This window comes from Ixodes scapularis, unplaced genomic scaffold (genome assembly GCF_016920785.2).
Source record: "Ixodes scapularis isolate PalLabHiFi unplaced genomic scaffold, ASM1692078v2 PGA_scaffold11__112_contigs__length_91849675, whole genome shotgun sequence".
Taxonomy (NCBI): Eukaryota; Metazoa; Arthropoda; class Arachnida; order Ixodida; family Ixodidae; genus Ixodes; species Ixodes scapularis.
The window spans coordinates 44,032,581-44,055,339 of NW_024609837.1; the positions used below are offsets into that span (position 1 = coordinate 44,032,581).

Sequence of the window (22,759 nt, forward strand, 5' to 3'; positions counted from 1 at the left end):
AAAAGTGTGTGTCGCAATCTTTGAACACGCTTTTAACGAGGAAATAAGCTACGCACTATTGTAATTTTGGGTTTGTTGGGATGCGTAGAGCATCTGAATTGAGTTGTCAGCACAAAAGGACGATCTCAGAATCGACTTCAGTGCCCCTTTAAAGTGCTCGCTTCCTTCACGTTATAGTCAGTTAAAAGTTAAGAATGCTTCAGGTGGCTCTCTGCCGCGCAGCATGCTCAGCCAAGCCTAACCAGAGGCAGCGAGTGTGTGCCGGAGGTAGGGGTTCTACCACGGTGCCAGGAACACGTCTCCGACCGGTCCATTTAGCGTCCCATTGCGCCCGTGCATCGAAAGTGGTCCCGAAGTGGCAACAAACGGTGTCATAAAAGCCGGAGTGTTGCGCTGTCGGACTTCACAGTCACAGTCCAAGCTGTTGGTCGTACTGTCGGACCCCCGCCTGCCGAAGCTTCCGTGGACTGCCGAGCTGGAGAGCAACCTACAGCAGAACGGGCGCTGGCCAGATCTACCACCACGGACTTTTCGGGGCACGGGCTTTTCGGTGCGCGGACATTTCGGTGCACGGACTTTTTGGTGCATGGAGATTTCCGTGCACAACCAATCAAAATTATGAGGTTTTGTTTAGTTTTCTCTAAACATAACAAGCACCATTTTAGCTAGAAATTTATTTTTTCACACTTCATAATTTTTTAGACTTGCTCATCTATTTATGGCCACTCACTGATATACGACCTAAGTGACTTTGTTAGGCACAGTACCATCCTGGGTGAAGATTGGATACGTTGGAGTTATGGTTCGTTTGTCGGTGCCTCTTTTCCAACATACGCACTAGTCGCATCACGTGTCTCGGGTAGTTTTCAACAATCTCAAACTTCTTGCTGTTGAGTCCTTTCCTACACAGATTACTAATAATAAAGCCCACACCTTTACAGAAGGCGCCGAGAACGCCTGTATTGACCCAACACATAAACACGATGTGACGCGTCTAGTGTGTACATTAATTGGAAAAGAGACACCGGCAAACGAAACATAACGTCCAACGTATCCAGTCGGTGCTGCACCTAACAGTGTTACTTAGGTCGTATATGAGTAAGTGACCATATAAATGGGTGACCAAGTCTACAAATTTATAAAGTGCGAAAAAAATCATTTCTAGCTAAAATAGTGCTTATTACTTTTAGAGAAAAAAAAAACACAAAAAAAAGTGATTTTGAATGATTGTGCACTGAAATGTCTGCGCACCGAAAAGTCCATGGACCGAAAAGTCCATGCACCAAAAGGTTTGTGCACCGAAAATACTGCACCAAAACGCCTTACATTGAAACATCCTACATTGAAATGTCCGGATCTCCTTTTCTGGATGCAGTAAACACGCCAGTCGGAGACACGGTCCAGGCACCACAGTTCTACCGCATTAGCCCATTACTATAGCTGTATATGTGTGCCCTAGGTTTTGTGTAAAACAATTTGTGTCTGCATTTGACGACACGCAGCCCACATGGGAGGGTCGGGGGTGGCTGATTCCATGGCTGGGAAGGAACCCGTGGTGGACAACGCTGGCGGCATTCCCGCCAGCGCTGTTGGCCACTATCCTCATCTTTATGGACCAGCAGATCACCGCCGTCATCATCAACCGCAAGGAAAACAAACTCAAGGTGAGATCCCGGCAAAGAGTGACCCTTCGGATGGTTTGGGAGATTCCGTCGCCAGGCTTCGAGGAAGTCTGTGGATGATTTGGTGACAATATGAAGATATTTAATTTATTCAGTCACTTCAAGAAGAGAGAAATAAGTAATGAAATCACTTTGATCTGTTGGCAAGTATGTTTGGCATTGATGCAGCCGCCCACCGTGCGTCGGTAGGTGACTTTGATCTGCCAAGGCAATGCAGAAGCCTGCAGATCTTGAAAAAAATAATGCGCATATTGGGGAGTGTTCAACCACCAAAAAAGTTGCGAAAGAACAGTCCCCCAAAATAGAGAGATAAATAGTGAAAAACATGGGGTGGGCTATCTTTGGGGATGCGCAACAAAACTTTATCAAAATATAATGATAAACAGCGGGGCACCCGCTACAAACCACGTGACGCGGGAACTAATACTCCAGATCGCGGACACCGCATATTCACATTTCATGATGCGATGAACACACGGGAGTTCGTTACAAACTCCTTTTTCTTGGGAAAGGATGCCGCAGGTTACGGATGCAGCAGATTTGCGTTTTACCGTGCGAAGGACTTGCTAAAACACGCCGCGAGAACTCCCATCTCACGGGAATGAATACCGCAAATCGCGGATGCAGCAGATTCAAGTTTTATGGTGCAATAAATGTGTGGGAATCTGCTACAAGCTTGCCTGTCACAGGAAGTGATTTCGTGCGTGCAGATCGCAAACAAAAATGCGAAAATCCGTTAAAACTCATATGTCACGGGAACGAATACCGCAGATCGCGGATGCAGCAGGATCATATTTCATGGTGAAAACCACGTGACACGGGAACTGATACTTCAGATCGCGTACACCGCAAATTCGTGTTTCATGATGCAATAAATGATGTGGTACACGCAGGACCAACTCGTGTTTTACGGGAATCGATATTGCGCTCGCAGGTCACGGGCAAAAACACGGGAATCTGCTACAAACTCTCATGTCAAGGGAACGGATACAGCAGATCGCAGACGCAGCAGATTTGCATTTGCGCGCAGACGCAGTAGATTTGCATTTGCACGCAGATTCGCGCGCAGATCGCAGACAAAAATACGGGAATCCGCTATGAACTCGCTTGACCAGTATATCAGATCGCGCGGCAAATGCGATTCCCGTTGAACATCGATTGACGTCTCACATGATGCGATGTTATGGAATTTTTATGTTGCAGATATTTAGCCAGAAAAACGGAACGGGCGATCTCTCGGGGGTGGGCGTTTTCTCGGAACTTTAAGGTAGTATTCGTGCATCAATGGGTGGCTTAGATCTCCTAAGAAAGGACTTAACGCGAAGAAACGCTTCATTTAGAGGCGGGGACGCCCGAGGAAATTAGGGAGTTCCTCATTGGAGCCTAGGGAGTTTGGGGAACTTCAGTGAGTTACCAGAACTCCCTAGTTTTCATGAACCTAGGGAGAACACTTAAGTTTCTATGAACCCAATAGACCCTTTGCGAAAATCCCAAAAGCCAGTGCGTGCCGCTCGACGAATAATGGGAGTCTTCGGTACGTCCCTCCTCCCGCTACCACATGACCACGTGGCGTACGCGAGCAGGCAGGTTACCATGGCAACCAACTTTAAGCAACCGAGTCAAACGAGCGACCAGCCAACAACTCGTGGCTTGCCCGACTCTTTTTTTTTTTTGTACCGGCTCTGTCGTCTGCTGCACCAGCGCTTTGTCGAACCTGGTCAAAACCTGCCACGGTTGCGGTGCAAAATAAGTGGATTCGGTGACACTTCAATACGTTAAGGCAAGTTACGACGAGTAACATATTCAAATAAGTTTACCTGTCGAGATGCCTTTACGCTGCCACAGACACGGTACGCCACCAACGACGTACGACTCGGCGGATGGGCGGTATGGCGGATGGCTGCAACGGCTGGTGGCGGTAACTGTTGGGACGCGCGTGCAGTCGCAAAGGCACAACGAGAAAGCGCGTGATCTGTACCGAGGGTTCATAAAATTTTTGTGCTGTCGTGGCACTGCACGTTTTGCAAAGGGTCTATTTGAGCACCCATGAATGAATTAGTACATGGGTTCTCAAACATGGTTTTAAGGAACACGGGGTTTCCCGTAAGTATTGCATAGGTTCCCCTGAGCTCCTAAATTTTCTCGGTTGTGCCCGTAAAGTGTTTTCCCGGTTTAAGCAGATTGCCTTGGCAGATTGAAGTCGCCCACCGACGCATGGCTATGCGCCAAACACTCTGTCATCGTTTGCAAGCTCTGTAGGCTTCTGAACTGCTCTGCTGTATCAATGCTTAGATTGGAAGAGGTGCCTCAGCTGTCGGTCGACGCAAATGAGCTTTTCTCGAGATATTACGAATTCGGTCGGACAGTAGGAATGCATCAAACAATCGCAAAGCTTAGTTCCATACCCCCCCCCCCGAGGCCAACATTTCACCACGATGTTTCACCTCGCAGAAAGGATGCGGGTACCACCTGGACCTCCTGGTGCTCTCCGTCCTCATTGCCATCTGCTCCGTCCTCGGACTCCCCTGGTTTGTGGCAGCCACTGTGCTCGCCATGACCCACGTCAACTCGCTTCGGATGGAGTCCGAGTCTTCGGCGCCCGGCGAGAAGCCCCAGTTCCTCGGAGTCAGGTTAGCGTGCCACGAGCTGCCCACCTCATCGTCAGGACGCGACTCTTGTCTTGTCCTGTCCTTCTGCCGAGCGAGTACCTTCCTGCACCACGCTGTTCGCGTTGCCCAGTTTGTTTTTCTCTCCAAGAACGTGTAGGAATGACCTCCGGCACCTTTACACGACGTCACACGCAAACCGCGCGTCATAGGATCGTAACCTCCAGAACACGAAGAGGCTCAACAAAGCAGGCGAATTCCGGGCATAGAGCTGGGTGGTGACGGTGCCATAAGATATGAACCGTGCACCGGTGTTCATATGTTCCATATCTGTTCTTATCTCAATTTCAGCATTGATAAAGCTGCACTTAGATTTGTCTTCAATGGGGATCCGCTTTAAGTTTTCTGGTGGTCTGTGGCCGTATTCAGATACAACATTGTACCCTTTTTGTCTACCATTGTTAGGATCTACGGTGTATTATTATTTACCAGTTTTATGGGTTGTATTCATTTAGGATTGGGTAGAGCTTCTCCATATCTGATGCTGCACATGTTTTTTTTTTTATTGTGAAAATATGATTTTTGTTAGCGAGGCATTAACAGTGCACAACAAGAGGCAGGTGATCTAACAGCCTAATTTTTTTTTGTTATTTTATCACTTTAGCAACTCTCTTGTTTTACAATGAAGAATAGGCTGGTTAGATTTCGAGGAACAATTGCGGAACCCCTCTTTGGCGTCAAGCCGCCCTCTACTTGAAACTCGGAGCTGCATTGCATTGTGCTCCTCTTTCCCGCGTTGAAAAACGAAGCGTTGTCTGCTAACAACTGAAGCATTTTGAAAGGTAATTTTTGGACGCAAGAATGTGGACTTTGTGCTGCTACGATGTGACTCAAATGAAAAAGAAACCACCACCGATTGACTAGGTTGTAGCGCCCCTGTGTACCCTTATCGCTTTCACGCAACGAGGCGGTGACACAGTGTTGCTGATTTTTTCTCCAACAGAGAGCAGAGGGTGACACAGATCCTGATCTTTGTTCTGGTCGGCCTTTCCGTTTTCTTCACCCCCGTGCTCAAGGCAAGTTGTGCCCCTTTCACACACTTTTTTCAGTGTGTGCTCCGAAATATGGGGGAATATTTAGGCATGTAGGAATATTATTACCATATTTCAGTACAGTTAGGGTATGGTGTACTTTTAAGAAATATAGAGAGATATGTTTACATCACTTGCGAACAGTAAGGTTGCAGAGCACTTCTAAGAAAAACGGGAACATCTTAGGCATTTAGGGATATTTCTACAAAATTTGTGGACAAGTCTTTTTCTTCCCATTCATTTTGTGTTAAATGCACTGATAGTAGAATGTTGCAAATATTGGGTGATCTATATGTTTGCTGATCTAAATGTCCCAAAATTTGGTAGAGAGCTCGGGATATCTTATAGGGTGTAGGGACATTCTGCAGGGACATTATATAGAGCAAGGCTGCACAAATCAAAAATGACACGAGCCAAAAGAATGTTTATTGGGAACTACGCAGGTTTTTAATGACTGGCAGACAGGTTTTCAATGACTTGAAACACGAAAGAATAAAAAACATAGGGACGGACACTCACGGACAGGACAGTTCTTTCAATTAGCGACCGACGTTTATGACGCCTGCTCAATGGGTCAGCGCTTCTCTAATCCAACCCTCAAAAAAGAGGTAGTAAACCCGCGATAACAGGGAAAATAACGCTGTTGGAGAAAGTGAAAAGAACAAGGAACAAGATGCTCAAATTAAAGATTCCTATCTCCCCTAGAAAAAGAGGAGGAACACACCGCCGGAAAAATAAAAAGAAAAGCACGCAACCAACTTGAGCTTACCGCTCCAACTCCTCTCTCAGAAACTCTACCTCTGCCTTGATTAATTTAAGGGAGGGTGAGGCATAGTTCAAATCATCCCCAGCTATCCTAAAGGACTCAATAATTTCTTGTCCTAGTCTGTCCTTGTGTCTCCCAATGACTCGCGCGTAGCTTGAAAGTCCGGCTCACAATTTGAACAGCTCGGAGCACGTGGAGCAAAAGCTTGCGCTGCAGAACTCGGGGATCCTGGGTTCAATCCCCGCCTCTGCCCGTTTCGATCATACTGGCATGCGGTCGTGTATCACTACTGCGTGGTGCACAATAAAGACCCCAGGCTAGCGGCTGTACTGCACTGGCTAAATTGCTCATCTACAACTGGGAGACTCGTCGCCCGTTGAGGCAGACCAAGTTCTAGGCTGTATAAACATACACACAACCCAATTTTTTTTTTGGGATGAAGGGAGTGACTAGAGGCACGGGTTACCTCGAGGAAGTGCTCCTGGAGGCGAGTGTTGAGGAACCTACTGGTCTATCCAACGTACCTATCCCCGCAGGTAGAGGGAATATGGTACACAAGGTTTTCTTTTTCTGGCGGTGTTTTCTTTCTCTTTCTCTAGGGGAGATAGGAATCTTTAATTTGAGTATCTTGTTTCTTTTTCCTTTTTTCCAACGGCGCTATCTTCTCTGTTATTGCGGGTTTTCTTCCGTTTTTTTCGAGGGTTGGATTAGAGAAGCGCTGATTCATTGAGGAGGCATCATAAACGTTGGCTGCTAATTGAAAGAACTGTCCTGTCTGTGTGTGTCCGTCCCTATGTGTTTTATTCTTTCGTGTTTCAAGTCATCTGTGCCAACCTGGTCTGTGTTCATGTTCGCGTAGGTTTTCAATATCTGGCATCATTGCACTGGTTGCCGTCTTGAGCATATCTTGCAGTGTCATGCGACTCGCGAGCCGGATGTGGCCCGTGGGTCGCATGTCATGCAGCCCTGATACTATAGAGTGTAGAAGTGCGCCTACCAGACTGCGAGTCACTTTTTTAGAAATGTGTGTCATGTGTTGACAAGTATAGGGACATTTTGGAGTGCTGTCTCAAATCAACAACTTGCCGTCTTTTCTGTTTGCCTGTTTGCAGCGCATCCCGATGCCCGTGTTGTACGGCGTCTTCCTCTACATGGGAGTGTCCTCCCTCAAGGGCTCACAGGTATGCCCACCTTTTTGTCGCCTTCTACACGTGCTCAAAATTATTTTTCTGCTCTGTCGTCATTTTACATGTGTGCGTGTAGAGGAATATTTCCTCACTCAAACTCATGCTTTTCTTCTGTAACAAAAAAGCTGCATGAAATTGCGTAATGTGGTCATATATCATGCAGATATTTCACATTTTATTGTAAGTACCATACAGGTGCGTGTAGGCCTTTACGGTCTGAACTATACTGTGTTTCACCACAAGTCTGAATGTGGTTAGAGACTAGAACGCATACAAATACAGACATACTAAAAGCATAAGCCACTGTGCCTTCACTGCTGCTGATTGGTTCAGTCAGTGATAGCTAGCGCATAAATTTTCTGATGTTTATTTATAAGAGAAATCAACGGACGTCTTGCCTTGCTTATCCTTTAAGGCAAAAGCGTTATTTGTCCCAGTGTGCGAAAAGCAGCGTCGTTGTGCCCGAAAGATGGCCATAAAAATATCTCGCCAAGCATGCGCCGCTCAATTGTATGCTCAAGGATGACTCCTTTCTTGGCGTCGCCCTAGAGGTCGTCCTAGACGTCATCCTCTAGGCGTCGTCCTCTAGGCGTCTTTCTCAACGTCGTCCTTGAGGTCGTCCTAGACATCGTCCTAGAAGTCCTCCTAGGCATCGTTCTTGACGTCGACCTAGACGTCGTCCTCGAGGTGTCGTTCTCGACGTTGTCCTCTAGGCGTCGCTCTCTATGTTATCCTAGAAGTCGGCCTAGACGTCGTCCTTGAGGTCGTCCTTGACGTCCTCAATGTCGTCCTAGAGGTTCTAGATGCTGTACTTGGCATTGATCTCTAGGACATTGTCCTAAACCTTATTACGTGCAGGAACATTGCTCGAAAACATTTCTCTCGCAGGACTATAATGCTTTCGCCTTCCTACATGTAAGCAGTCTTGAGTGTCCTCCTATAATTTTTTTTTTCTTCATATATCAGTGTATTTCTGGTGATTTGTTTTGGATGGACACTGAAAACAGTGATCATCGGTGAAAAAAATATCATGAAGAACCAGGTCTAAGAGGGAGGGTTTCGATAAAAATGGTCCTACTGGAACAGACATCTTCAGAAATCTATGTTTTTCAGTTTTAATTGATTTTGTATTTTTCATGTCAGTAGGTCTTTATCGGTGTCTTTTGGTCTTAATTAATTTTGAGTTTCTGACACCGACGGATCTGTATCGGCGTTTTACAGTTAAAGCCGAAAAGTTTATGGCCTAGCGATTGAACACACGCAGAAGGACGACAAACACCGTGACGTAGCTCTTTTGCCATTGCTTGATTGGCCACGTTAGCTTTTAGAGCTGGCTGTACCCTCACTTAAAGGGCAACTCCACTTCATTTTTGGTTTTGAAAAAACAATGCAGTCCTCTTCAGTATCGCCTAGGAAGACCACACGTCAAATATTACGACCCAGTTCTGTCTAAATGTTTCTTAAACGGTCTGGCAAACTTTGCAACTCACCAAGTTGCCGAAATCGGCTGACTCGAGCGGGCGAATTCTCGCGCAACCAACAGCGCAGTCAAGGCTACGGCATGGGTGGAGCCAACATTGAGCTAAACACCATCTACATGGCCCCCTTTTGCTTGTTTTTACTTCTCCGATCGAGCGTAGCGCGTGACGTCAGCAACGTTGCCTCTCGGCGCTCAGCGGTGTCCACGTGATTGACGTACGCGCCTGCGCAGCGCGCTTCTTGGGAGCAGATCAACCGCCCGCCGTGGTCCCGCCGTTACCGCCGTCTTCCGTGTCACAACCACCGTCGTCGTCTCACCGTTTGTGATTATTTCCTCTCGGAGTTTCGTCCACACTATGGACACCACGTGCGCAGAGTCCCAGACTTATGCCGCAGTTGTGCAGACGTCGTTGAATGCCGTAGACACCAAAACGTGGCGAAGAGTGCGGTGCAGACGACACTCGTGCCTGCCGCAGGCTCGCCCGCCCCCATCCCGCCCGTCGTTGGGCCGAGGATCACGTGACCTCTCGTACCACGTGATGGCCATGTACTTGGCGGCCCGAGGCCAATGTTGCCGGACGGAGCCGAAGTTTCGGTTTCGATTTCCGCTCGTGTTTAAAATTAGATTTAAAAATATATATCCCATTTTTTGCGAAGCAAAAGACGTAGTGTCTTTTACTAGGGCTTTTTAATTCGAAATCACTCATTATCCCGAAATCTTCGGAATTGAGCGGAGTTGCCCTTTAAGGTAAAACGAGCTAGCTCCAGTCTGTTTAGCCAGTGTCTCAAAGAAACGGCGTTTTGCCATTTCAGTTCTTCGACCGCATCCTGATCATGTTCATGCCTCAAAAGTACCAGCCGGACTACATGTTCCTCCGGCACGTGCCCACCATGCGAGTGCACCTGTTCACCCTGATCCAGCTCACCTGTCTGGTCTGCCTCTGGCTCATCAAATCCTACAAGCCATCGTCCATCGCGTTCCCCCTTATGGTGAGTTTACCAAAGAGTTTTGCTAGAGGAGGCGCTTGCCAGTCTCGATGCTCGGTGCTCATTTTGTGTAAGCTGAAGACCTCTCTGTAGCAAGAGCAGTGTCTAAAAGAAGCCAAAGTCTACAGGGTGAAACAAGGAGACGCCAGGCTCTTTAAATCGACCGGAAAATTCGGTTTCTTAACCTATTGCGCTACGACTTTGTGCAGCATTGCCCACAGATGATGCATTTTTTTTTGTAAAATTTGCAAAGAGCAAACTTACCTGAGGAAAAAGTAAAGAAAGAAAAAGGCTTAGCTCCTATGGAAACGCAGCGACGCCACCGGTCTGCAAACAACACGTTGCCGTTTCGCACGGGAGACATACGTTGGTGTTATCTGTTGGCACGATAAACAATTTAGAGCAACATACAGTGGCACCACTTGTTGGTAGCACGACAAAAACAACTTGGAGTAACATATGGTGGTGTCATCTGTTGGCACAATAAACAACTGAAAGTAAAATACAGTGGCGCCATCTGCTGGTGGTACGATAAACAACTTAGAGCAACATACGGTGGCATCACCTCTTGGTGGTACAACACAATCCCCACCCCTGCCCGATTTGATCTGGATAAGCCTTGTACCGGCTTGCGGTTGTGCATCAATACTGCCTGGTGCATGTTAAAGACCCCAGACTAGCGTTTGTACTGCACTGCCTAAATTTCTCATCTACAGCTGGGACACAAGTTGCCCGTTGGGGCAGACTAAGTTCTAGGCTGTATAAACATACACACACTCAAATTTTCTTTTTGGTGGCACGACAAACATTGAATAACATGGCAATGCCGTCTGTCGGTAGCATGACAAACAACTCCAACTGACTTATGGTGGTGCCATCTGGTTTTCGGCACGACAAGCCACTAATGGGGGACGAATCTGTGCAGTTCTCCTTCCTGGAGAAGACTGGCATTAGAAAAACTCTCTAACTACGGTACAATATACTTATAACAGTATCACATATAACAATGTACCGCTTGTAAGTGGTAACTGTACCACATATAATAATGTACAATCTCTAAAGTTTCTAAACTAGAAACCATCAGTTTCTAGTACAGATACAACGATAATCAGTTATAAGTGAATTGTAGTGTACACACTTTCTCTAAAAAGGCCACGCCACAGTGCAACCAGCCCCACTAATATGGTCTCGATGAACATATTCCCATCCATTCATCTGCGCAGTTGGTGGTGATGATTGGGGTGCGCAAGCTGCTGGACTTCATCTTCACCCAGCGGGAGCTGAAGGTGCTTGACGACGTCATGCCAGAGCACACCAAGAAGAAGCAGGAGGAAGAGATGATGAAGGAGGTCGAGCAGGAAGTGTTCGAGATGAAGGTTGGTTTCCCCTGGGCACTTTCACTTCGCATCCCCTTGTTGTGTTTGTCAGAAGTGCGCCTAGCCGGAATGCTGTCGTCTCTATCTTTCTTTGATCTGTGCGATGTTGCTGGATCGTCACAAGATGCAGTGCCACAGGCCTTCGTGGTACAGGCAGCTGGCTTGCCTTTCTGTGGTCCTGTGGCTCCTGGGTTAAAACGAATATCACTACCGTAGATTACCGCTCATCTGCCCATTCCACATTAAGCGCCCATATCCAAATTTCTAAGATCTGAGAAAATATGCACAGTACTATACATATATGTAAAATTGATGACCGGACAAGCGCCCATCTCCCATTTTTTTTCGATTATCTCTAAATTTTAAATGGGCACTTGCCCGGTATTTTACGGTATCTTTAAAACATAAAATGCAAGTAATTGGTCTGTGTGCCTTAGTCATTGCTGTTGGGAAAAGATAAATAAGACTACTACTTTAAATAAGTTTTAGGTGCCTGCATCTTTCTCCAAGTATTTCTAGCACTTTATACCGTAGAATACCGCACATTCACCCATTCCACATTAAGTGCCCATTACCAAATTTGTAAGATCGGAGAAAATATGCACAGTACATTTATATGTAAAATTGATGACCGGACAAGCTCCCATCCCCCATTTTTTTGCGATTATCTCCAAAGTTTGAGTGGGCGCTTGCCCTGTATTTCACGGTAGATGTACTTTGCTCCTAGTTAGTGCATTTCTGGGGTAATATATTGCACTTCCTTTGAAAGTGCAATATATTAATAATAATAATATTAACAAATTTATTGACCCATGGGGTCTGTTAAAGATATAATAATATTAATGATAATAGTACATTTCTCAAATTTGCAAATTTGGTCCGCGATAGATAGCGGGAACTGTTGGAGAGTCCACCTGGTTGTCTATCACAGACCTTTGCTTCCTGAGCCAAGTTCTGACTGTTCTTAAATTTTTCCAAGTAATGCAGTCAGTTTTTATTACATTCATTTCTTTCATTAAAATATATATATGGAAGGAATGTACCTAAAAGTATTCAAAATTAAAAAAAAAAAAAATAATTGAAACTTTACTTTGGGAGTACACTGTACTCTCACATAATAGTATATTTCACCCAAAGTGCTTTTTTTTTTTTTTCATGTACAAAGTTTATTTGTGATATTCTTACTACCAGGTGCTTTTTAGACAGTCTTGGCTCAGCACTGACTCTTACATAGAACACACGGTTTAAGAACTCCCACTCCCTCTGAAAAAGTGAGCAAATCTATAAGGTGTTTGAAATAACCAGGCTTGTTCTAAAATGGGCCGGGAAAATTGGCACCTGCATGTAGCAATCTAAACTTTTCGTCGGAGGTGTATTTCACTGGCGGGTTTTACGTTGTAAAATTACAACGTGTAGCTCCCTTTCTGTAAAAAATGGGGCCGAAAAACTTGCCAGGGTCAACGGTGGATGGCGACGCAGACGACCGAGTAGAGTTACGGGGGCTCGTTTGGCGCACATATTGATAGATGGCGTTGGGAACAGCGTCGGAAGGTGTAGCCGACCAGCGAAAAAAAGCAGACAACACGCAGATGAAATACGTCAACAGCAAGAGCGCCATTGTTGTTGCTTTCTTTTTCTTTTATTTTCTCCAAATTTTGCTTTTCTTGTCCTCAGTTATTTTTAAACCAAAGGTACAAAGGTCGTCGCGAGCACTCTCGATAAGGACATGGCGCTATATATCAATATGTGCGCCAAATGCTCCCCGCCACTCGAATCGATTGTCTGCGTCGCCATCCGTTGTCGACCCTGCCAAGTTTTTTGGCCCCGTTTTTTACAGCGTAAAACCAACCTGTGAAATACACCTTTGACGAAATGTTTAGATTGCTACGTGCAGGTGCCGATTTTTATGGCCCATTTTAGATTGAGCCTGGCAATTTCAGACACCCTATATCTCACTGTACAAGGAAAAGGTAGTTTTTCTTTGCTCCTTTTTTACAGCAGCAGCTGTTAGTGCCGCTTCCTGGCGAAAAAAATGCTCATGTACAAATGCAAAACACCACTCTATGGCAAAGGCACTGCTCCCCTCTACCCATCGTTCCTCACACATACACACAAACTGTGGCAAGGTGCTCCCCCCCCCCTTCCCCCCTGTAAGCCACTATTCCGAAAAACCCAAGTAGTCTTGGAGAGGGCACTCCCCGCCTCCCCATTGTTCCTGCTACGTCCACGTAGGCTCCGGCAATGGACTCCCTTTTTCCCCACTGTCACACTCCCTCACCTCCGCACTGTCACCTCCAAGGTTTTGTTCTCGGAATTCGTTGCAGACATTGTACAGCACACTGTTTTACTTCTATACTGAGATGAGAGAGTCTCATCGCTTTAGTGGGGCACCAGTTGATGCTGATGCACATAAAGAAGTGTAGTGTCAATGAGTCGATGGCTTGTGGTCTCTCGTTATGCTCGCCGCATTTGTTTCACTTCTTGATGCATTGGTTGGTGTGTGTTAACATTGGGGTGTGCTACGGATCCAAACTGTAACCTTTCTCGTTTTCCTTTTTTATATGAACAATTGAAAAAGTTTTGAATTTGTTACACGTCCAATATTTTTGTCTCTTGATCTTGAAGTTGACCCTGGAAAACAAATTTAGAGGAGAATGGCTGCCTAGAAATCTTGTGACATCGTCTAAGGTGCTGACCTGCATCTTGCCACAGTTGCACTTTTTAGCCTAATATCCGTCAAATTAAAATAATAATAAAAAAAAAAAAAACTGTAATTGCAGACAAAAGACATGTTTTTACGGATAAGAGAAGCTCTTTCCAGTTTCTCATGAACAAACTCTGGCTCCAAGGAGATCTGTTGCCTGAGCTAACATTCATTGCCACAGTCATTACCGTATTTGCACGAATATAACGCGAGTTTTTTTTCGAAATTACGTGCTCCAAAACGCACCTCGCGTTATATTCGGAATCGAGTTCAGCCACGAGGTGCGCGAGTCTGGAGAAAGCCAGAGGAGAAAGTCATCTCTCCGGCTCAATGCAAAAGATCCAATGGAAAAAGAAGTGGGGGTGTGGAGGGGCATTTTGTAGCCATTGGGCCACGTGAAGGGGCGAATAGAAAACATAAAAAGCATTTTTATCGCTTTTGTGTTTTTACAACGCGGGCACGCCGCACGCGCGCGCGCGCCATGCGGGGTTGCGGGCACCGGCCAATTCGAGCCAAGCCAAGCCGGGCCAAGTCAAGTCAACACAAGCCAAGCCAAGACCACCGACCGCGTTTATGCAATCGTGCAACACGAGGCATTTGTTTACGAAGAAGGACCAGAACAAGAAGTGTGATCGTGTATCGGGTTCAGCTGTCTTTTCTTTGCCTGCGCATTGTTTAGTTTCTGCTGCAGAGTGGTCTGGTGTTTGTGCTTCTGCTTCCGCGCCTTGTTTGGATTGTGGGCTGCCGAGGAGCTCGCAGGGAAGAAAAAAGAACTACCAGACAAGCAGGTGCCGTGCCGCTGCATACCTGCGTAGTCGCCAAGTGAATTGTAAACGGAAGGACCTGAGTAGTGAGGATGAGTGCAGTCAAAACATAAACTGATATTTCTTCTATTTCCATTGACTTTTCACTTCTGCTATGCCCCCGAGTGCGAGAAATTGACGCGGCATCGGTTCGCGTTATAATAGTAATAATATTTTTTTTCTTTTTGGGGGCATCAAAAACTGCCCTCGCGTTATATTCGTGGTCGCGTTATATTCGTGCAAATACGGTATTTCTAACCAAAGGTATACCAAAAGGGTCCTATAGTGATTGCATGCCTTTGTCGCTAACCTTGAGCATGCTGCAACATCACTTTACTGGTGCATGATACTGTCAGCGTTTGATGTTATTGAACACTTTTACTTTCATAACCCTTTCCTCCACCTTGCTGCTCTGTAGGAGGGAGGGCAGGCATTTTGCTTGTGGGCTTCTGGGTAGATGGAGTTTGCATCCCCGACTTTGACGGCTCTTTTTCCCTCTGTCTCGACAAAGTCTGACGAACAGCATGTTTCTTATTTCATACCGAAGCCTGCAAATCTGAGTTTGATGCGGGACGAATGCGATGATCAGGTGAGCGTGCCTGTGAATTCCAGATCCTCCCTCCTTCCTGTCTGTAGTACTACCGCCCAAGTCGAATAGAAGTTGATCCTTCGGAGAGACCGCACGAATCGATTCAACACATCACGCCAAAATTATGTAGAGAGCTGGCTGAAGCATGGTGCCTTTCGTGCATCCAAATTTGAAGAATAAATTTACTCAAACACAATTAAAAAGCTAAAAGCGAAGAACGCAATTTTTCTGCCTACGACGTCTGTCTGCTAGCAAAAGATGATGGCACAAAAAATGTGCCATCATCTTCTGCCGTCTCTGTACAAAATCTTGACACAACACGTTTAGAAACCTATTTATGCGGTTTCTTCAATGGCTCAGCGACCCTTTTGGCCTGTCCTCTGCATGCTACCTTCGTATGACTCCAGTGTCTTGCCTCGATGGTACCTTTATTAATAAGTTTAATAACCTCTTTATTATTAAGTTAATAACTTCTAACCCGGTCGTTTGTATCGTTGCTTTAACCCCTTGTTTTGTGACAAATGATTTGCCAGTAATTGCACATATGCGATCGGTCTGCTCTTAGAAGACTGTGCTGAAAAGATTGAGTGCCGATACCGAACTGCCGGACGTAATGCCATTTCATAAGATTGGATTTCATATAAAGGAAGGGGGGGGGGGGGGGGGGGGGTGGAACAGTGAAATACAGTCAATTTCATTCGGGCCAGTTTTCGAATGCCTTTCTGAAGTCAGAAGCCATTTCGATGCTTCCAGTGTGCTCCTTTTTAAGATCCGCAATAAAAAGAAGGTTTGACAGTCGGGGAAAAGGGGGTAATGAAAGGAGCACATTTTGTGGAGTTGTTGGTACGTGGAAGGGACTAAAATCCACAGCCAGCTTTTGTTTGGCTCGTTGGTTTCTGTCTGCGATCGTAACTGTAATGCAGTATGCAAAAGGGAATTATGTTCAATATAGCTTCTCCGTACTCGACCGCACAGATCTTGACTGCTGCCACTATGTAAGCACACGTCTGCAGGTCAATCAGGAGTGCATTTGTGCATTCTGTTTGTAGCCAGGTTCATAATGTCAAGAAGGTCGGTATCATCACCTGACGAGATATTCCAGTAAATTTCAATCTTGTTAATGTGAGCTGTACCTTGCACTAAATACTTGCCTGAAAACGTCGCCTTCAGTGCCCGTGTGACAGGCCCTTAACTATTAACGATGTTGATTGCCTTACTATTGAAATGACTACATACTACACGTCGTTTCTTCTTAACACGGCAAAGAAGCAACGCTACGGCCCCTTCGAGCCAATCGGAGCGACAGAGCAAAGCATGCGACAGCCCTGTGCAGGAGGAGAGCACTTTGATGATAGATTGTCGTGTGCCTCGCTCCGACGTGCCGATTGACTCACCGACTGGCTCAGAGATTTGGTGAAACAGAGTACATCGTAAAATTCTAAGCGTGAGCCCATGTTTCAGTAAGTTCCGATTTCTCGCTTTTGAAACATTTCAAATGCGAGCAAAGGACATATGAAACGCCCACCCAGCAACCTTCTGGGCCCGCCGAGCCAACCGAGGTGCTTTTCTGTGCCAGGTGCTTCCCCATGAAGGCAGTGCAAACTGGTGAACATTTACGCGAGAGCTCTAGCGTAAAGTAAAGCCCCTTTCTGTGTTTTGTTTGTTTCACGAGTAATGTCAAATGTGTCGAAGTGCGAGAATTTCTTTCACGGTACAGGACGGAAGCGACCGTGCTCTGAGCTGACTCTGAGCTGAAATGGAAACGGTGCTTATTTTCTCATGCCAACAGGCTCATGTCAACGAGTAACGTCATTGTCTTTGTCGGCAGGGAAGTTGGATCGATGGGCCGCTAAAGCGATCATTTCCGACTTTTGCGTGGGCACTGTGGGTGTGGTGTCGGTTCGTCGTCCGCGAAACGCCAACCGCAGCTACGTTTTTGCGCCACAGAATGCCCTGCTGCCAGACGTGAGCTCTAGCAACGTGGCCATTGCACTGGTCAACGGGAACCTCATCAAGGTCCCGATGGAGAAGTATCACGAGGACAAGGAACTGCCGCCCATCAACATCACGGAGCAGCTGTCCCAGACGGGACTCTGGCAGTCCATCGACCAGCAGAATCAGCATAAAGGAAGCGCGGGAGCCAACGCCTCCTCAGCGACCTCTGCTCAATCTGCCGGCGAGAACGGAGCCAGGTGAGTCTGCTCGACAAGGAATCGCGTGAGCCTCGGAGAAAATGCCATTGAGGTTGTTTTGGTTAGTTGCAGTTAATTGAGGCTGTGGGAGCCGCTGTGGACCTGTTTCTGCACATTGATACCTAGAGCCATTAAATGAGCTACACGAGTACCGTCACTCTATTGTTTGACGTTCTTGTGGACACTACCATTTTGGTGCTTGGCGAGCGCAATTAGTGACTGTTACAATTCAGGAATGCGACTTTCTTAGCTTTATGTACAGTGTCGGGTTTCACCGACGATATTGTTTTGCACTGTTGCGGACTGTTTAAACGTTTCTGGAGTGCAGAAGAGCATTTCCTGCAAATTTTAGATAATGGTTTGGATAACTGTCAATGGTCATTTTTGGCACCAAGGTTGCCAATGTGTCGTCAGTCTGAAGTGTTGTGTATCTGGTGACTATGCGTGTCAAAACACGTTCAAACTTGTCTGATCTTATTTGCACTTTCCAGCGGTGCTTTTGGGCCCTTGTTTACCATCTTGAAACGGCTGCAGCTTTCCGAAGCAGCCACAAACTGTTTCAGTTGTTCCGGCAATCTTCGCACCCTTTCGGTCATCTTGTTCAATCTCGATGACAACGTAGATGTTGAAGCGAACTGCACATTTTCAGATTAGGTGGCATTTCCTGCCGGCCATGCATGACTACAGCATCGCTACTGTCTTTGCACCTTGATTCCGGTAGTCTTTGCACCGTTTCAGTCATCATGTATTACATGATGACATCACACACGATGGAACAAACTGCACATTTTTCTGTGTGAGGTGGCATTTCCTGCCGACCATGTGAAAGCTGGGTAGGACTGCAGCATCGTTAGTGTCTGCACTGTAGCCTGATGACTCCACATTACCTTTTATCACCTCTCGTCTTTAGGAAATGAATACGGAGGCAGGAATGGCCTAATTCAAACATTTGGGACCTCCAGTAGTACATTTCATGCCGTCCATATTTTTTATTTGGAGTGACCATGTTTGCTAGAGATTGCGAAGCACTTTAGGGAGTTCAAAACGACGTGAAGATTTGCAATTTTGCAGAGGTTTGAATTCGCGCGGCATGAAGCTTTAAAGGGATACTGAACCGAAATTTCAATTTCGCAAAATAACGCCGCAGGAGCATTGAACGGGACACTACGAACTCCAAACATCACTCATACATCGATATCTCAAATGGATGGCCATACTTATGGAAAAGAAAGGTGCGATCTAGCAAGGTCTTTGAGGTCATTGTCCTCCGGGAGAACTTGGGAATGAGAGGAAGCGGCCTTGCTTCTTTCATCCTCGCTTCGGTTCACTAGCTCGGTGGGACGTAGCGAAGAGGAAAGAGAATGGGAATCACGACGTGCCTTGTCTCGTCGGCCATGTTCAATCGCGCACTTCTTTTCCAAAAATATGGTGATCCGTTGGAGGTATCGCTGTATGAGTGATGTGTCTGGGTTCAGCAGCGTCCCGCCTATCCGTTCAGCCTTGTTTTGTGAGCTCGAAATTTCAGTTCAGTATCCCTTTAAAGAACATTGAAAGTTTGAGTTCGGCTGTCTGAAACTAGCTTAGAACCAATTTTGCAAAGTTTGAGATTTTTTTTTGTCCTCGCTGAGGTTTGAAATTGTCAATTAACAATTCGTTGCCTTTGTAGGCCTTTCATCATGGTGGGCTCGAAATCTGTGATGTGATGACTACATCGCTGGAAACTGTGAATGGAAGCTTATCCAAGCCCATTTCAACCCATTGAGCACATTCACTGAGATCGATCTTCGCTAGGTTAATTTCACACCATCAAAGCCGCTGTTTCTGAGAGATATAAGTTACTTTACCCACAGTGCCTGCTGATAACCACATATATGAGTTTCTCTGTAGGTCTTTTAAGGTACACTCAAGGTCATTTAAGCCTGGTCGAGTTTGTTTGGGTTCATTTGCACCAGTTTTAGGATTTTTTATGCCTTTGGGAGCTTGTTCCAATTGACTTACACTCATTTCAGCTTATCTGAACCTACGTAAATTTAGAGCGTGCGTGAACACTTTCAACTCTATTCACTTTCAACTCTATTCGAAACTACTCTAGACCAGTTCAACCTTATCTTTTGAGCTGGGAATGCTTGTTCACATCTGGTCAGTAATATTGTAAACTTCTAGAGCTCATTTTACCCGTATGAGTTGAGTTAAGGCGGTTTGGACCACTTAAAGCTTTTTCAACCTCAGTGAGCCTATTTGAACTCTTGTTGAAGCTGTGAATATTTTGCATTCGATAAAAATTAAGTTCAGGAAAACCAATTGAATTCATTCAAATTTATTTACTTATCTAATTTGAGCTAAGGTTGAGACCTTTGATTATGATTCTATTCGATCTCTTATGATCCAGTTTGAACTCATTTGAGCCTGCTAGAACATGGTCACACTGATATAAGTATATCTGAAGCAGCTCTCAATTAATTGAGCATACATGACGATGTTTGAATCTGTTTCTAGCTGCCTTCCAATTCAAATGTCCTAAATTGGTGACGTTTTAGAAAAGCGCTTAATTGACGTAACACACTCTCAAAGTTTAGTGACTACAAAACATTAAGTCATGCTCTTTATTTTTTTTCATCAGCCTGAATGGAAAAAAAGTTCATAAAATAAATTTACAACAAAAAAAAAAAATTGATTCGAGCTATATTTACGGTGCCAAACCAATTTGTAGTCGGCACTCGCTGGAGACCGTGAAAAAATGGCCACTAGCAGTCACGTGACTGGCCTCTAGTCATGTGGTGCTTGCACTCTTTTGGGAGCTTCCTATGGACTCTAAAAGTTACTTATTAATTTTCCTTTTTTTTTGTTGTTGCACTTCTTTTCTTAACAAAATACTTCGATGTTTGAGAAACAACAAGTGTAAGAAAATCGTCACTTCCGTTTTGGCACATACGGTAACAAACAAAAGCTTCTCTATTCTCTGTTCGAAGGGGCGCTGTGTCACATGTTTTAGTTTCTAACATGTCGGTTCCTCTAAAGCGACGCCGCTGCTGGACAATCACGAGGACTGCAGCCCTTCGTCGGGCAGCGGCATCGCTTTGGGGGAACTGACATGTTTAGAAACTAAAACATGTGACACTGTGCCCCCCTCAACAGAAAACAGCAAAGCTTTTGTTTGTTATTGTGCAAGTCAAAATGGAAGTAACGATTTTCTTACGCTCATCGTTTCTCAAACATCGAAATATTTTGTTAAAAAAAGAAGTGCAACAAAAAAACGAAGATTAATAAGAAACTTTTAGAGCCCAAACGAAGCTCCCGAAAGAGCGCAAGCACCACACAACTAGTGGTCAGTCACGTGACTGCTAGTTGCCTCTTTTCTGTGGACTCCCACGGGGGCCAACTACAAATTCCTTTCGTGCCATAAACATAGTTAAAAAAAAAAATTGTGCGTGTTTTGTTGTAAATTTATTTTAACTTCTTTACCGTTCAGTGTTTAAAAAAAAAATATATATATATATATATATTTTTTTATTAGTATTTTTTATAAGAAAACTTTCAGCCTTTCCACTCTGGTGAAGAAGGAAGACCAGCGGAGCTGTACAGTGGAAAGTAACGGCCGGCCGCAAGTCGGCAAGCCAGAGTGGAAAGGCTGCCGCCATCTATGAGCAACGGCAACAACCAGATACGTGGCTTGCCACCGTCGCTCATAGATGGCGGTAGGTCTCCAGAGTTCGGTGTCTTCATTTCTTTGCGGGGGACACGGTCTTGGGGAAACTACAGCTCTGCTGTAAAAACTTGTCAATGGTGTGACTTGATTAGAACATCATGCACGGCAACTCGAAGCCCGAGACATTGCTCGCCGGGCCGAGACTCTTGAGGAATCTTTCTTAGAACGGTTATTCTTATTTTTTCTTTCCTGCTTGTTTTGTTATGCTCTCACGACGGTCACTTTGCTTGAGCATTTTGCAGGGCTGTCGAGCGGTTTGTGCATTGCATGGTTGCTGCGACTGTGCAACTGTCTCTGCCTCTGGCTGCAATTTTTCTGCACCAAAACGCTGGGGGAGGGGTTTTGGAGCGCGGGTCAACAACGCAATATTTGTCTGCGCGCTTGACGACTTTCTTTTTTTTTTTTTTTTTTTTTTTCATCCTAGTTTTTGTTTGGCTGCGCAGCCCTGGATGTGTCTCGTTCTTGGTTAAGGCGTTGTTTGGGGGAACCGTCCGTGCTAGAGTCACTGGGTATTCACAGAGCGTTGAAGCTTTAAATTTTTTCCCTCATTGACCTTTGATTTTCTACTTCAAGAAGACATATCCGTGGGCTGAAAACCTTCAAAATAAACTTTCAGTCAGTCGTTTGATTGATCAATCCATGAACTGTTCAATCAGTCGATCAATTAATCACTTTTAGCAGCACAAATCTAGTTGCCAGGCTGGAGTGGAATCGCTGTATTAGCATCTCGGTTGGACCTTGTACCGGCTTTTTATTGCGTATATGAACCTCGTGTTTTCACTCTGTGTAAACAAGCTGTGCATCCCAAAGAGTTGATTATCGCGTTCGAACGTAGTGGTAGCAGCCGCTTAGTTCCGAGTTGAAAGGGATCCCTGGATGTTTTTGATGAGGAAATGTCATCCGTCATTAGCTGCAGATGATACGTTTCTCCACGCATGTGTGAACTTTAGGGGACACCATTTCCTCCGTGAAAATTTCTCACACTTCTGCTTGTAACTTTTAGGGGCAAAGCTCCTTAGGGTCTAGCCTTGCCCATCCGTCCGGCGTCCGTACTCACATCGATTGCACTGCCTCCGGGATCGGCCCACTTTTAAAAAAGAAACTTACACCCGCACGGGGGTTCGAGCTCAGGACCGCTTGCTTACGAGGCAGACGTCTTAACCACTACACTACACTCCAATGTTGCATGTAGCCGCCCAACGTCTATACAGGAGAGGGCGCTGCGGTCAAATGCGTAAATAATTGCATTAAACTTTGCATGCACTGGCTCAACGTTTATAGACGAGAGGGCACTGTGGTCAAATGCTCAACTGCGTATATAACCACGATCCATACCACACATTCTCTTTCTGACATGGACCGTTGACTTAAGCGGTGAAGATGCGTTCCCACGGCTTCTAGCAGATCCAAGCTGATCCGCCAGAAGAACCACTGGCTCTGCATTTCACTGATCATAAAGCTGTAATAATGAAGTCAAAACGCAACCCGGAACTCAGCACCACCTATGAGCAATAAAAAAAAATCGGTACCATCAGCACTACCTATGAACAGTAGAATCAGTATCATCAGCACCACCAGATCTTTTTAATTG

The 22,759-nt window shown here is 45.6% G+C and overlaps 1 protein-coding gene across 10 annotated transcripts in view; it reads left to right on the top strand.

The window, feature by feature from the left end:
* Positions 1–22,759, top strand: part of LOC8023735 (electroneutral sodium bicarbonate exchanger 1) — a 228,045-nt gene that overhangs the window by 195,733 nt on the left and 9,553 nt on the right. For all 10 annotated transcript variants that reach the window (XM_042288895.1, XM_042288896.1, XM_042288894.1 and 7 more), the window contains 7 exons: positions 1,503–1,664; positions 4,134–4,312; positions 5,292–5,364; positions 7,258–7,326; positions 9,625–9,801; positions 11,022–11,174; positions 17,218–17,462. In XM_042288895.1, the coding sequence (XP_042144829.1) occupies positions 1,503–1,664; positions 4,134–4,312; positions 5,292–5,364; positions 7,258–7,326; positions 9,625–9,801; positions 11,022–11,174; positions 17,218–17,462 (1,058 nt within the window). The remainder of the gene's footprint in view (positions 1–1,502; positions 1,665–4,133; positions 4,313–5,291; positions 5,365–7,257; positions 7,327–9,624; positions 9,802–11,021; positions 11,175–17,217; positions 17,463–22,759) is intronic.